Here is a 16,724-nt window from a genome sequence, read left to right as displayed (position 1 = left end):
TACATTATAAAGATTTCTCAAAAACTTTGAAAATTTTCATAAACATTTTCATCAGTTCCTAAAATGTTAGTATGTAGTCATAAAAATATGAACATTTCACCTTTTCTTATTACTGAATATTTAGGAATTTATGCCTTCTTAATGTTAAGTAACCTTTTGATACAAACTTTTTTTTTTACAAAAATCTTTGTGATTTTTATCCTGCTAGTTCTTTAGAGAAAAATATCTAGAAGTAAAATTACTTATTTAAGAATAAACATTTTTTTTTGACAGCAAGATACCTGTTGTCAAGTTGCTTTCCAGCTGGGACACATCAAAGCCCAGGCCAGTGAGCTGGGCAGGGAAAGGCTCTTCCCGCAGTCCTCCATGCCAGTTGTTTTCTGTTGCTTTTTCAGATGCTTTTCTACTGTTGTAAATAATTTGAATTCCTTTGATGGTTGATTAGTTGAGTAATTTTGATTTTCTTAATAAAGAAAATTTGTATTTCTGCAATGAAAGGTCATCGGGGGCCTAATTTTTATTTATTTACTTATTTATTTTTTAACTGCCTTGGTGTTTTTTGTGCTATTGCAGATTGTAGCAGTGGACATTTTCGCTGTGGAAGCGGAAATTGCATCCCTCAAGCCTGGAGATGTGATGGGACCAATGACTGCGAGGATGACTCGGATGAAGCTGGCTGCCGTAAGTGGGGAGGGTGGGTTGAGCCTTAGTTTGAGTAGGTTCTTAGGGATGATTTCAGCTGTGCCCCTGGGAATAGAACCAGTGCCTTTTGAGCACTGTATGCTTGAGAAGAGGACTGATAACATTTGTCCTTGCTTCATTCCCTTTCAGTGGACATCAGTTTCCACCCTGCCTTTACCTAGGACTGTTACCTTGATGTAGACAGAAGTTTGTGAGTGGTTTTCTGAAACTTATACATGACTATTTTGATTATTTGCTTTTGGAAGTTTTGTGCACCAAGAACAAGCTAAGAATAATGTTATCTGAACTATTGTGATTTGTAATTCAAAGGATCTGTTTTTATTTTATTTTAGCATTTCAAGTTAATTTGTTTAATTTATTGGAAAAGTGAGGGTGTGGCTGTACCATGGCTTAACAGGCCATCTTACTTTCAAGCACTGGCTTCTCACTTGGGCATTGGTTTTTCTCTTGGTTGCTCCACTTCCAATCCAGCTCTCTACTCATGGGCTGGAGAAGCAGTAGAGGATGATCCAAGTCCTTGGGACCCTGCACCCACGTGGGACACCCAGAAGAGGCTTCTGGGTTTAGATTGGCTCAGCTGCAACCATTGTGGCCATTTGGGGAGTGAACCAGTGGATGAATCACCTTTTTGTCTCTGCTTTCTGTAAATCTATCTTTCCAATAAAAATAGATCAATCTTAAAAAAAAAAAAAAAAGGCGGCGGGGGGGGGGGGAAATGGGAACAGAGAGCTCTGCTATTTGCTTTCTCAGTTCCTAAATGCCTGTAAGTAAGGGCTGGCCTGGTTGAAATCAGAAGCCGAGACCTCTGTCTGGGTCTCCAGTCTGGTGGCAATTACTTCCAAGGATGCATATCAGTGGAAAATAAGAGCAGAGCTGGACTCAGATCCAGGCACTTGGATGTGGTTTGTAGGTGTCCCAAGCGGGACCTCAAACACTATGCTGTATATCTGTATATTTGTCCCAAGAAGCACATATTTCTTAAAGATATGTTTATCTGAAAGGCAGAGCAACACACACACACACATACACACACAAATCGTACATCTGCTAGTTCACTCCTCAAATGGCCACAACAGTTGGGGCTGGACCAGGCTTAAGCCAGGAGCCATGGTGATAGGGACTCAAGTACTTGGGCCGTCATTTGATGCCTTCCCAGGTCATTAGCATAAAACTGGAACTCCCATACAGGATGCTGGTGCTGTAAGCAACAGCCATAATGCTGGCTCCAAGGAATGTATTTTCATATAGAAGATGTAGTGTAATTGGTGTGAATGACCATAAAGAAATCACAAAAGTGCCCAAGGTGGTCTTAAGCTTAAAAAAATTTGTATTTAAAAAAAAAATTATATAGTAATTGAGTTAAGCAGCAGGATGAATCCATCAGTCCTTCCACATGGAAATAGAGGCAGATTGTGCTGTGTACTCCTGAACTGGATTGTAAAAGCATTGATTTCCTCCGACTTGACCAAATACATTAAAAAAAAATGTATCTCAACAATCTTCTAAGTTTCAGACTTGGAAAGTTAGGCCTAGAGAAGCAAAGTTCTTTATTAAAGGCCTCATTTGTGCCATGCATAAATCCCAATGTCAAGTCCATTGTGCATCCCAGTCTGCTATAGGTGATGAAGCACATTGCTGTAATTTCCTTTCTGATAAGCAAATGGACAAGGGCTGTGGTCCAAAACCCAGTGGTAGTGAAGAGAAGATGGCAACATTACTTTTGCCTTGAATTGTTGGCCACAATTTTTACGGTATGCCAGTGAAACTGGATTGTATGGAAAAGGATGCATTTGAAAATGGAGTGAAGAGTGAGGAATAGATCCCGTTCAAATTTTGATGTACAAATGGATCAAAGGAGCATCTTTGGACTCCATGTGCATGAGTTTCATTATTTCTCCAAGATTAGTGTTGGTGTTGACCCTGCTTTTTTATGGACCATACTTTGGGCAATAGAGTATCTGTATATGTGGAGATTTGATCATGTGCTATCGATTTGACTCCTCTAGGCTTATTGAGTTTATTTTTTGCTGAAGAATAGGACAAAAATCCCAGTAACAGTGTATCTCAGATAAAACAACAAGGGAATAATTACATCACCAACTCTACAAACATTGTTATTGCATTCCAGTGTCCTACAATGATAACAATAACACTACCAATAATAGTGATAGTAACAAACATTATATGTTACTGTTGAGCCCATTATTTAAGTTTTTTGCAACAAATAGTAAGATAAGAAAATTCTTCATTTTATGATGTATTCATAAAGCTTAGAGAATCTGCCATAATGCCTAAAGCCAGTAAAATGTGAATATAATAAATATTTGATTCTGATTTGGTCATCCTTTCCAAATATGGTTTTCTGATTCATCATAATACTCAACCATTGGATTTAACAATAGCTCACAAGTAACTTATTAACTTAAAAAAACAGGATTTATTTATTTATCTGAAAAGTGAAATTATGGAGAGAGACAGAGAGAGGTCTTCCAAGCACTCAGCCATTTTCTGCCGCTTTTCTCAGGTTCATTAGCACAAAGCTGGATTGGAAGTAGAGCAGCTAGGGCTTGAACCAGTGCCTGTTTGTGGTGTGGCATTATAGTTGGTGGCTTTACCTGCTATGCGAAAGTGATGGTCCCTTAACATTTCAGTTTAATGTTTTCTAAAATTTATTCATGAGTTTATGTTTGCCCCGTTTGTTTCATGTTTTCATGTGGTTTGTTCATCATTTTGTTGAGATACCATTGCTGGGATCATTTGATAGTGGACTGTGATTACAATCCATGGACTCGATGGTAAGGCATGTAGACTGAGCAGATATATTGAGCAGGAGTTGATAATACTGTTTTGAATTATGTTTTGATTTCTGGAAAAAATGGAGTGGATGTTTGTTCTAATGAATTTTTTGGGGGGGGGGTTTGTTTTAGCTCACGCCTCATGCCACCCAGGCTTTTTCCAGTGTCAGAGTGATGGACTCTGTGTCCCACAGTCCTGGGTATGTGATGGTGATGAGGACTGCCAGGACAACTCAGATGAACAGCACTGCTGTAAGTGTTTGGAAATGAATCTTATTTGAGTCCTTTGGGCATCTAGAATGTAGTCTGAAAGACACAGGTTATTCATAGGTTAGAGAAGTGACAAGAAAACCCAGGTCAATTGTCTCATCTGGGGGTTAGATGAAAGTGAAAATGTGAGTGTCTGAAGTGTCATAACCCTTGTTTTTGGTATTTTTTTTGGTATTTGTGGACGGGGGTCTTCACATCTGTGCCTGCAGGTGGATGAGTTCTTTCACTCCTGTGGCACACAGTGTATGCAAACGTTCCTCTCATTCTGCCTCACTCCTGAACTCTCTTCTCTGAGGCTGAGTGAAGTAGGAGCTGATGGGCGTGTGGTTGGAGGCATTGTTGGTGGCAGCTGCAGTGACTGCTTCTGTAGGATGAACTGTAACAAGAAAGAAAATAGTAGTCATGAAGTGGATGAGGGCAACCACTCTCTTTCCAGGCATCGAGGAAGTTCCAGACCATAACCTGTAAGAAATCCTTAAATTCTGATTTCCTAAGGGATAAAACTTGAAAAGAGTGTTTTAGTGCATATACAAACAATTTTGGATGGGAGAATAATCTTGACCAATTATGAAATTTAAAACGGTGAAAAGTTTTTAAAGCCACCCTTGTATTATAATGGGTGTTTTGGGCTGCAAAGAAAAGTACATCTTAAAGCAAAAGAGGACTTGCATCATATTACAGTTTTGACTAATTTCCAGCTCAATAACAGTATCCATTTTCTACTGTATTTATTCTGTTAGTACTCTGTAATTGCATAAAAGCTGCTAATGTCTCAAAGTTGCTAGTGTCTCCAATATATATTCCCATATACATATGTATATGTAACTTTCAAAATCTACATCAGAAAAGTTTAATGTTCTTTTTGATGATGTTTATTTACATCGTTGATTACAATGGGAAGGGTTGAGGATTAGGGGAAAGCGGTGAGACCATTGTTTCCGAATTTTCTTTTTCTTCTTGCTGTATCTAGGGGGAAAAGGGGAGATAAGAGGAAAAGCCACACCCAGTCTCCCAACCACCCCAGTACCCAGGGATGGGGAATAACCACCTGATGTCATCCCAGGGTCCCTAATGCGGAGCATGTCTGAGGGTTCTATTTGAGTGGTTTTGATAGTTCTGAAATGCTGTCAGTCTCGCCAATGCAAGGATAAGGAAATCATTCCAAGTTCCATTGGCTGACATAGTCCATCTTACAGTCTCCATTCACTCAGATATTTGCTGTCAATGGTTGGCTAGGGTAGTAGAACAATTTGTTCTGTTCTCCTTCCTCTGCTATGGTACCAGATGTCCTTTGTAGGCTTCTTCGTGTGCATCTGGGTATTCATCCACTACTCTGTCTAAGCCACTGTGACACATGCCCTCTATGGTCAGAACACAGATCCTGTGATTCTCCTCATGGTTGGAGGTCTGAGTCCAGCGGTTCAGTTGAGGGGATGTCCAAAGAAATTTCATGAATTGATCCCAGACCTGACTCTTGTGTGTGCTTGCTAGTACAGGATCCAGCTCTGTCCATCACCCACATCAGCCTACGCACACATTGGTAGTTGCAATTGCTGGGTCAGTTCTGTCTCCAACCCTTTCTCTTATGTAAACCAATGGGTGTTGTGGCCCAGCTCAACCCTGTCCATCACACACTTGGCCTTCACATATACCTGTGGGAGCTGCAGCCTAGATGGAGTGACCCCCAATAACCTCCACCAGGCCTGCCCTCAGCCCTGGTTCCTGTGCTTGCCAGTATGTACAGCAGACTGGGTCCAGTCTGTCTCAGATCCCATTCAACTCTCATACTTGTCAATGGGCATTGAAGCCTAGCTCATCTCAATCAACCCCACTATCCAGCCCACACTAATGCTGGCTATGTCACTGCCTGTATAGCCATGCTCGCCTCCAGCCCTGGTTCTCATGCTCACCAGTGGGAGTTGAAACCCATCAGAGAGGTACCCACAGTTTCCTTAATGAACCCACTCCCAGTCCTGGGTCCTTTACTCTCCAAGTGGTTCTGCAGTCTAACTTGACAAGACTTGCCCCCAGTCCCAGCACTTGCCAGCTTATCCTGCAGCAAAGCCCAACCAACCTGCACTTACTCTGGTCTATGTATACACCAGTGGATACAGTCTGTTAGCCGAGCCTGGCTCTCCCTCTAACCCAGTTCACATACAAGCCAATAGGTGTTGTAGCCCTGCCCGGCCTGCCCCCAATTCCAGGTCTCACACTCACCAGCGGGAGCAGTGTCCCAGAGAGGGGAGCACCCCACAGATCCCCCATCTGCAGTTGCACCTCCTCCCTATCAGGACTTACATGTGCTGATGGGTGCTGCAGCCCAGTCTGGCATGGCCTGCTTTACCTTGGCATTTGCCGGTAGATGCTGTAGCCTTACCTGTCCTGGTCTGTCCCCAGTTCCAGCTCATGCTGGTGAGTACTGCAGCCTTGTCCAGCCCAGCCAGCCTCCATCCCAGTCCTAATGTGATCTGGCTGTAACCTGACATGGCCCATTCTGTACCCTGTCCTGATTCTTGGATCTGCCAGTGGGTGTTATGAACTGTCCCACCTCCAGACCTGTCCCCAGACCCGATCCACACGTATTGCGGCAGGTACCATATCCTGACCTGGTCTGGGCTGCTCCTAGCCTTGGTTCTTGTGCTCACCTGCAGGGACTGCATCCTGACAGAGGAGTTCCCAAAAGCTCCTCTATCAGGTCACCTCCCAGTGGCAGATCTCACACACACTAGTGGGTCTTTGACCCAGACTCCTGTCCTAGCTGGAATAGTGGCCTTGCCTAACTGGCCCACACCATTTTGGTTCTTACTGTTGAGTGATACCACAACCCAGCTAGGGTGTCCCCTTAACTCTCCTACAAAGCCTATTCCCAACCACAGATCTTGCACATGCCAGTAGTTGCTCTGACCCAGCTCGGCATAGCCTATCCCCTGTCTTGGCCTTTGCCATCTGATGCTATAGCCTAACCTGTCCCGGCCCGCCCCTACTCTTAATTCTTCCTGGTTGGTGCTGCAGCCTAGCTCTGCCCTGTCTGCTCCAATCCCTGGCTCCTGCAGGTTGGTAGGTGTGATAGTCTAACCTGGCATGACCTGCACTGCAGCCTGGCTCCTGCACATGGCAGTGGGCTAAGGTTGTCTAGCACTGCCTGGTCCACCCTGTTTCAGAACCAACCCACACTGCCAATAGGTGGAGCTACCTTGCCCAGCCTGACCAACACCCAGGCCTGAATCACATGCTTACCAGCAGAAGCTAGAGCCCACCAAGGGAGTTTCCCAAGTTCCTATACCAGACCCACACCCAGACCCAGATTTCACATGTTCTAGCAGGTACTAGGCCCTTACCCAGCATTGTGTGCACACCCTTTGTACTCCTCACCCTCTTCTTAGCCTTTGAGTTGGTGAATGTTATGGCCTGGCCCACCCCACATCCTGTTCTTGGGTGTGCCTCTGGGTGCCACAGCTGGACCAGCCTAGTCTATCCCCAATCCCAGTGCCTATGTATGTTGGAGGCTTCCATGGTTATGCATAGCTCAGTCCGTCACTACCTCTAACTCCTAAACAAACCAGTGGAAATTGCAGTTCCACAAGAGTGGACCCACATATCCCCCACAGAATCTTCTGCTAGACTTGGTTCTCTCATGTGCTAGTTAATATCATGGCCCAGCCTAACGTGACATGTCCCCTGTTCTGACACTCCCTGGTGGGCATTGTGATCCAGCCGTGCCAGGTAGGCCCCCACACCTAGCTTTTGTATGCAATGGTGGATAGTGGTCAGCATGGTCAAAGTTGACTAGCCCAACTCAGGTCTCCCACTTGGGTGGGTGCATCAATCTGACCCAGAAAGGTCCTCTGGCTTACCTCCTCCAAACCGCTCAGTCTCAGCCTCCTCGCTCACCTGTAAGTACAGTGGCTTGTTGGAGGAAATCCCTTAGAAGTCATTCTTCACCTGCAACATACCCCTTCAGTCGTCCTCCCTCCCTCACATCCCCAAAACCCCTTCCCTGAGCAATTCATAGTCCCTGCCTCCAGGAGCACAAGGGTTCCCCAGCGTGGTCTTTTTCAAGCCCAATCTTCTGGTGGGCTGGCATGCTGACCTGGAGCTCTGCCTGCCCACCAGAGACCCAAGATCATAGACAGGTTTCCAGACCTGGTCCTTTGGTATGCTTGAAGGTCTGCGACCTTACTTCTCCACTCGCCTGGGACACAAGTTTTGCACAAGACCCAGCCCACAGGCACACTAAGGTAGTGGGGGCTTTTCCTTCGCCTCTTCCCATCCACCCTTGGTACTGAAACATGTGCGCAATCTCGGGCCCGTTCTGATAGCCCTAGGCATGAGTACCCAGACCCCAGAACTCATGGAAGAGAGAAGCTCCACACAGCCCCTCCCCCACCTTTTCCCCTTTAAATAAGCCTTACATTTTCTCAGTAGTGGGCTGCACCAGTAAAGAAGCTGGAGAAAAGGCTGGAATGAAGCACCTCAGACTCGTGAGTCCAGCTATCCTTTGGAAGTGTCCAGCTCTAACCACTCTGTAGAATTCACCATTCATCTACCTACTCTGCACCTCATTACACACCCATCTCACAAATCGTGGACAATTGTTATTGTCTTTTTTTTTTGCCAGTGATGTCAGTTAAAATTCACTTGGTACTTTCACATAGTCATTGTCTGTAAAGATCAAAGAAGAAACATTATGTTTTTGATGACTACTTCATAAAAATTTGTTTAGATTTTATATGGACTAGCAATGGATATTCCATGGCCTTCAGTTAAAACATTGGAATTTAGCCCAGGTCTGTGGAGCTCAGCACTGAGTGTCAACTCTTTTTCACTTGAGCCACGGAAAGCCAAGGGTCTTTTGAGAAAGAGCATGGAAATTCTCAAAATACCCATGAGTTTTGATTTGGTTTACACAGGAAATGAAGACTGTATAAACAGCTTGTTAGAGCCCATCAATGCCAGCCATTGGGTGTGCCAACCACTAAGAGATACCAATCATTGTGATGATGTGATTAAGGAGAAAATAGCAGCCTGTAAGGCTAGTAAGGGTGGTGGTGGAAAAAATAGCTATGCTGAGGGACAGGAGGTAACTGGGCATGCCATGTCCAGATGGGTTCCAGCTATGTATCAGCATCTGAGGCAGATTAACAAAGGAGATTGGCAGATCTGAAGGAGGGAGATGAGGGAATGGTAGTTCAGAAGTACTGAGAGGAAGAAGGAAGAAGAGCAAGCATGGAAGGGAGCAGGAGGAAGTCATTTCTAGGAAATCCACCTGCACCATGATGGTCCCTGGTTGGCCTCTCAGGGACCCTAGGGGTCTGTGGGGAAGGGAGGCTGACTTGCAGACAGGGGTGTTCCCGTGAGGACAGGATGGAGTTAGGTTGTGACTATCTACAGAGTGGTAATGATACTGATTCAACTTGGTGGCCCTAAGACCTGGCATTCTGTCTGCCAGAGAGTAGATTCTTTATAAATAGACACAGAATACAGGAATTATGCACTTTTTGACTTTCTGTGTACCACTCTGGTTCCATTTTCCCTTGCTTCTAACACAGGGTGAGTAGAGTGTTGCGCTATCTTTTGGGCTACAATGTGCGATGGCTTGCCCTTTTTTCTCTTTTGGCTGCAGCTAATTGAAGACTGGGCCTTGCTGCTATCCCTCCATGCAGCAGGCACCCCACGGTGTTGCCTCTGGAGCGCCTGTAAATCCGATTGTCTTCTAATGATTTCTTAAAGCTTCCCTGAGGAGAATGAGTTCTTTGAGGTTTCTTGAGGGTAGGGGTTGTGCCTGATTCATCTTTTTATTCTCTTTGCTAGTATACCTTGTGGTACACAAGAGCCCTCAACAGATTTTTGTGAAACAATGTTTTTTTTTCAATTTGTTTTTTCTCTACATCTGAAAGAACTCTTCCTGCTTGTTCATACATCCTTAGAAATCTCAGCAAAAAACAAACAAAAAAACCCCAAAACAAACAAACAAGCAAAAAAACAGATAGAAATATTTGGGTTAGAGTTTAAGAAGAAAGGGAAGAGGATTAAATTAATGGTACCTGATTTAATTTCATGTTTTGTCTAAAACTACTCATGATTTGCCTTTTCTGGAATAAAGAGAAGGAATAAATATCAGAAAAATTTTCCAATTTTAAGTGGAAATTGGCAATATGTACCTATTACAGAAATCTAATGAGGAAGATTGATCTTTTCAACTTTATGCAGATAAAATTACATCTTTGCCATGTTCAGAATTCAGACTCTAGAATTATTCTGCCTTTATTAGCAGAAGTAAAACAAGCAAGCAAACAAACAAACAAAGAAAAAAAAAAAAGAGAGAAAAAGAAAAAGGAAAACCACAGCAGTTAAGAATTGAGCCACAGGAATAGTTATGGCAGCCAAGGCAGAAGTAGTGTTGACAGTGACATGCAAAAAAAAAAAAAAAAAAAAAAAAATCCATCCTCTGTAATGAGGAAGGAAGTGTTCAAGTGTTCATTGCACTTGGCAATCAGGAGACCTCCAATGGCCTGTGTGAGCATAGCAGTGGTGTATTTTTGTCTGTGATTAAAGAATAAAGTAATGGGAGGAAATACGAAATCATATTGTCAAAGTGTGAGACACAGGGAGACTTTGGTTTATTCAAGAATCACATGACACATTCCGAATGAGACTCCTTCATGAAGGAAAAAAAGCCACAAAAACCATGTAATCAATGAAGTGTGAACAAGGGTACTAATTAATGTTGCCTTTATATTTTATTTATTTATGGATCATGTTTAGACATTCTTTATGTGTTTGAATTTTCAAGTGCAATTCTAAAGCTGTAATTGTTTACTTATCTTTTAGACAAGTTTTTTTGTTAAGTTTTGATGACACATTTCTTAAGAGATATCATTTTTTATTGGAAAGCCAAGATGTGTTGAACCTATCTATCTCTACCCTATAGAAGTACAGGAAATTCTATAAAACTCCAGGGGAAAACTTGCTCTGCCATTAGATTATATTCTTTCATAAAAGAGCACATTTTCCCCAAATCCTTTTATTTGTGCTGATAATTAAAAAAAAATTCCCTGGTAATATAGCATTACCATGACATGGTAATTCTGGCCTCAAAGTTAGAGTTCCTTTCCCATCTTGCTTGTGGGCATGAGCTCATTTGATTTTATTGGATTATCCAGAAGCAAATTCAGAAAACTGCTGATGTCTTGTTTTCACTGATGTCAATTAAACCAGGTCAAAATTAAGCTAGTTATCAATTTATTTTGACTGTAAGAGTGACACATGGTCAATGTAAGACAGTTGATAAAATAGAGAAGACAAAAAGAATCTGCCTATTCTTATTGCTCATTTTGTTTTTCATTACTCAGATATAACCACTGTGAATTTGACATTTTTGTTTTGTTAAAACCAGAATTTCAATGTTGGAGGCATGAACCATTCTTGGTTAAGGCTTACACCTGTAAAATTCATATTCATTCATCTTCTTTACAGTCTATATTGTATTCTGAGCACACATTGATCATGTAATTGTCTACACTAATATACTTAAGTGTCAATACTTTTAGTATAATATAGTACTCTTGTTTTTGTACTGTGAACTCAGCCCGTTACTCCATCTTGTGCTTGTAAGAACTTTATTTTATTATTTTATTTTTTTTAAAGATTTATTCATTTTATTACAGCCAGATATACAGAGAGGAGGAGAGACAGAGAGGAAGATCTTCCCTCCAATGATTCACTCCCCAAGTGAGCCGCAACGGGCTGATGCGCGCCGATCCGAAGCCGGGAACCAAGAACCTCCTCCGGGTCTCCCACGCGGGTGCAGGGTCCCAATGCATTGGGCCGTCCTCAACTGCTTTCCCAGGCCACAAGCAGGGAGCTGGATGGGAAGTGGAGCCACCGGGATTAGAACCGGCGCCCATATGGGATCCCGGGGCTTTCAAGGCGAGGACTTTAGCCGCTAGGCCACGCCGCCGGGCCCAAGAACTTTATATTAAGTAATACATCATGCTTACTCTTTCTTTCCAATATTCTCACCAACATTTGTTGTATCAGTAGATTAATCTGTGTCTGGCAGTAAGTAAATATTAAGTACTTTTTTCCTCTTCACAGCTGGGAGCACATGCTCAAGTCACCAGCTGACATGCTCCAGTGGTCAGTGTATCCCCCGTGAGTACAGGTGCGACCACATCAGTGACTGCTCGGATGGAACTGACGAGAAAGACTGCCGTGAGTCCTTTTCAGTCCTTGCAATGTATTTGGTTTCATCCTTGTCCCTTTGGCATTTTAATCAATTTGTTGGATTTGTTGATGGACAGAAATGTGTACAATACACCTGTTGTTATTGAAATCTCTTGGCAGATTCTTTAGTGGATTAGAGGTGATGTTCTGATAGCGGTCTGTTTTTCACAAGGCATTCTAAGTGTGTCCTGCCTCAGTACACCAGGTTACTATACTTTTTGAAGTAAGAAACTTCTAACATTAGCAAAGCATCCAAAAGAATCATTGAATACTTAGAGTTTACAAAATCCAATTTTGTTAATTTTAACTTTTTTTATGCTATGGTAAGTTTCTAGGTCAGATATCTCAGTTTTTATGCTTTTGTGGACTCAACATTTTCTTCTACTCTTTTTTTTAAGATTTATATATTTATTTGAAAGAGTAGGAGAGAGAGAAAGGGAGAGAGAGAGGGATAGAAAGAAAGGAAGAAAGAGAGAGAGAGGGAGGGATGGAGGAAGAAAGAGAGACAAACAGACAGAGAGATCTTCCTACCACTGGTTCACACTCCAAATTACCTCAGTAGCTAGAAAGCCAGGAGCTTCTTCCTGTTGCAGGGGCCCAATCATTTGAATAGTCTTTTGCTGTTTTTCCCAGTAACATTAGCAAGGCGCTAGATTGGAAGTGGAGCAACTGGGACTCAAACTGGTGCCCATATGGGATGCTGGCATTGAAAGTGGTGGGTTAACCCATAATGCCAGCCTAAACTCAACATTTCCAGCTCACATTTGCAAAGTTTTACGTTTTGTAAGTGGTTTTATCTAAAGCGGCAACATCCTGTGTCAGTGGATAACTGCTTCAAGAGATACAAATCTCAGTATCCTATATGTAATGTGTAAATATTACCAAAATCCAAATAAGAAAGTGTGATCATGATACATTGGGCATCAAAAAATAAGTAAAGGGTAACCTACATTTCTTTCTTTCTTTGCTGTTTTAAAAAACTTTGAAAAAACTTTAAAAAATATATTTATTTTTATTGGAAAGGCAGATTTGGAGAGAGACAGACAGAAAGATCTCTGCTAGTTCACTCCCCAAGTGGCTGCAGTGGCTGGAGCTGAGCTGATCCAAAGCCAGAAGCCACATGCAGGGGCATGGGTGCAGGGCTTGGCTTTGGGTCATTCTCCTCTGCTGTCCCAAATCACTAGCAGGGAGCTGGATAGGAAGTGGAGCAGCTAGGACGTGAACCAGTGCCCATATGGGATCTTGCCACATGTGAAGCGAGGATTTAGCTACTGAGCCACGATGCCAGGCCCCATCAATTTTTATTGATTGTTTGATGTCAGAGTTACAGAGAATGAGAAGGGAGACAGAGAGGGGGGAGAGAAAAAACAAGAGAGAGCGAGAGCGAGAGCTTGTTTATCCGCTGGCTCACTCCTCAGATGGCCCTATTGGCCAGGAATGAACCTGGTCAAAGCCAGGAGGAGCTAAGAGTCTCTTTCAAGTCTCCCATATGGGTGGCAGGGGCCTAAATACTTGGATCATTTTCTACTGCTCCTTCTGGGCCACCAGAAAGAAGCTGGATTCAGAGCAGAGCAGTCAAATCATGAACTGGTGCTCATACGGAATGCCAAAATTGTGGCCTGTGGATTACCATAATGCCAGCCCTTAAGATGTCTTTCAAATCTATGCAATGAATTTTCATAATGTGCATTTTCCATGAACTTTTTGAAAATCCCTTATGTGGATGGATTTCAAAAAGTTTTATAGCAAAATAATGTCTTTAAAAATTATTTGTTATGTAGTTGAAATACATACAGGAAGAGATAGAGAATCTTTCATCTACTGGTTCATACTTGCCAAATGTCTGCGATAACCAGGCTGGGCCATGATAAAGCCAGGAGCCTAGGTTTCAACCTAGGTTTCCATATGAGTGGCAGGGACTCAAGTACTTGAGCCATCCAGAATGTGCAGAAATGAGGAGCTGGATCGGGAGAGGAGGTGGGCCTTGATCCCAGTCACTTCTGCATGGGATACAGGCATCCCCAAATGGCTCTTTTTTTTTTTTTTAAGATTTATTTGTATTACAAAGTCAGATATACAGAGAGGAGGAGATACAGAGAGGAATATCTTCTGTCCGATGATTCACTCCCTAAGTGAGCTGCAACGGGCCGGTGCGCGCCAATCCGAAGCTGGGAACCTGGAACCTCTTCCCAGGTCTCCCACGCGGGTGCAGTGTCCCAATGCACTGGGCCGTCCTCAACTGCCTTCCCAGGCCACAAGCAGGGAGCTGGATGGGAAGTGGAGCTTCCGGGATTAGAACCGGCGCCCATATGGGATCCCGGGGCTTTCAAGGCGAGGACTTTAGCCGCTAGGCCACGCCGCCCGGCCCCCCAAATGGCTCTTTACTGCTAAGCCAAATGTATGCTCTTAAGGATAATATCTTTTGATTCAGTTTTCCATGATCCCTTGGAAATACCTTGCTATAGAGAAAAGGAAGGACTTGTGCCTACGAGAGTCCAGATTCTTGCTGTATCCATTCCCTTTTCGTGTCGTACATTAAACAACAATAACAACAACAAAAACCATACCACTTCTCATACTTCCTTCATGTGCATGTTATATTTCTTTTAGAGAAGGGTCTATGATTGATGTTTTTGCTTTTAAAAATAATTTTATTTGAAAAACAGAGTGATGGAGAAAGGGAGAAACGTCTTCTAGGTTTTCATGTGTTGGTTCAGTCCCCAAAGGGCCGTGAAACCAGAAGCCTGGAGTTCTGTTTGGGATTGTCTCACATAGGTGTCAGGAGCTGAGCACTTGGACAGCGTTCCACAGCTTTTCTAGTTGTGTTAATAGGAAGCTAGATTGAAAGTGGAATTGCAGGACTCAAACTCGTGCTCATATGAGATGCTAGCAGCGCAGGCAACGGCTTAACGCACTGTACTGCAATGTTAGTCCCCTGGGCTATTTGCTTTTATCTATGTTTCCCAGAAGAGCTTCTGTGCCCGTTCTGTTCTTGTGTAATTTCCATCCTAACTGTTCTCTCTTGAAAAAGATTGGTATCTCCAGTTTGGATTTCCCTTCACATTGCAAATTGTTCAGTGAATTTAGATACATCTGTGGCAGGTGTAGAGATGATAGGGTGTGTGTGAATGCCACACAGCAGCAAGTTCATGAGTCAAGGATTCCTTATACTTGGTAAACAAATGGGTCTATCACTGAGGCAAAGAAAGGAGAGGTTTTATTATTATTACTAGCAGTAGTAGTAGTCATATGTTACATTTCATATATTGTAGCATTTTGTAAGTTTCAGAACACTTTAGAAATCTTGGTTGTGTTATTAGATTCTGTAAAGATAATAGGGCAGGCATTTTTATACTGTCTTATGAATAAAGAAATGAAAGTTCCAAAGTGTAGATGGGCTTGCTTGAAGTTGTATAATGGAGAAAGGGCGCAACCTGTGTGCTGGTTTCGAGTCTGGTGATTGCTCTCTGTGACAGACTTCATTGACAGAGGAAAGCCCTACCTTGTGTAAGTTTAAGAGAGCATCAGAGACCTGGGCCACCAGCCTGTAGTCTGTGTCTTTATCCCTTACTTACAAGTGAATAAAAATGAAGGCATTATTGCGAATGCAATGGGACTGAAGGATATCACTACTTTGGGGAAAAAAAAAAAACCAACCAAACAAAAACAGCAAAACAAAACAAAACAAAACAAAAACCAGAAAAAAACCCCCAAAGAAACAAACAAACAAAAAGAAAGGGAACAGAAGCAGACTGGATCTTTGCCATGTGAGCACTCTGCAGCCAAGTCTAAAGTTCCTGGTCCTGCTGCCTCACAGCTTCACTAGTGCACCTGCTGGAATAAACCTGGCAGTAGTGAAACATGCTACTGTGAAGGACAGGGAGTGAGCTTTATGAAATATGTCTGGGCAGGGTGTTTTCATGCTGGCGAAATAAAGACTTTTGCAGGAAAGGGAGCTGGATTTGTATGTAGCTCACTGGATCATAGCAGTTCTAAACACTTCAGGAGACACCATCACCCTGACACCAAGCTCACACGTACAAGGGGCTTCAGCAGTACAATAATCTTTCCTGTTTTCCTCTACTTTTTTCGTGGCTATGTTCTATTTATAGAGGAGTATAAAAACATCTCACAAATCTGAGGAAACGAAGAAAAAAAAAATCTTCGTGCTGCCTTGTCCACGCTTTGATCTGGTCACAGTTAGATGCATACAAGAAGGAAATGAAATGCCTGGATCAAAGTCCTTAGACAGGGCCAGGGTTGCAGAGGGGAGCAGAATCAGCCCCATTCTTCCCCTTCTACCCCTGCCTCCACCACTTGTTGGAAGCTTTGTGGCAAGTGGGAATGCTGTTGCCACTCAGCTAGTGCCAGTGACTAGTTTACGGTGTTCCTCTGCATCCTGCCTGTGCATGTGGTGGTCTTCTCTGCTCTGTGGAGACTGTTAAGGATTATCCAACAGCAAGGGTGGAGGGCCCGGGATGCTAACCTTGCTCTATACAATATGCCCATGCTTTCAGAACATTTCTTTCTTTTCTTTTTAAATCTGTTTTAATTAATTAATTTTGGTGGGTGATAGCTCCTGTTGGTGAGTTGTTTCTTTAGCAGTGGAAGTTTATAAAGGCTTTTTGCCTGAAGGTTACTTAGCTATTTTATTACTTTAAAAATCACTGCTCAAAGCTTTTTTTTTTTTTTAAAGATTTTATTGTTATTGGAAAGCTGGATATACAGAGA

At 42.8% G+C, this 16,724-nt stretch overlaps 1 protein-coding gene across 1 annotated transcript in view; it reads left to right on the top strand.

Annotated features, from left to right (window-relative positions):
• Positions 1-16,724, top strand: part of LRP2 (LDL receptor related protein 2) — a 204,196-nt gene that overhangs the window by 37,687 nt on the left and 149,785 nt on the right. The window contains exons 2-4 of the mRNA XM_058664591.1: positions 574-681; positions 3,630-3,749; positions 11,865-11,981. Coding sequence (XP_058520574.1) covers positions 574-681; positions 3,630-3,749; positions 11,865-11,981 — 345 coding nt within the window. The remainder of the gene's footprint in view (positions 1-573; positions 682-3,629; positions 3,750-11,864; positions 11,982-16,724) is intronic.

The sequence above is a fragment of the Ochotona princeps genome, chromosome 5 (genome assembly GCF_030435755.1).
Source record: "Ochotona princeps isolate mOchPri1 chromosome 5, mOchPri1.hap1, whole genome shotgun sequence".
Classification (NCBI taxonomy): domain Eukaryota; kingdom Metazoa; phylum Chordata; class Mammalia; order Lagomorpha; family Ochotonidae; genus Ochotona; species Ochotona princeps.
The sequence above is the reverse complement of the archived record's forward strand: the minus strand, read 5'-3'. Positions and strand labels throughout refer to the sequence as shown.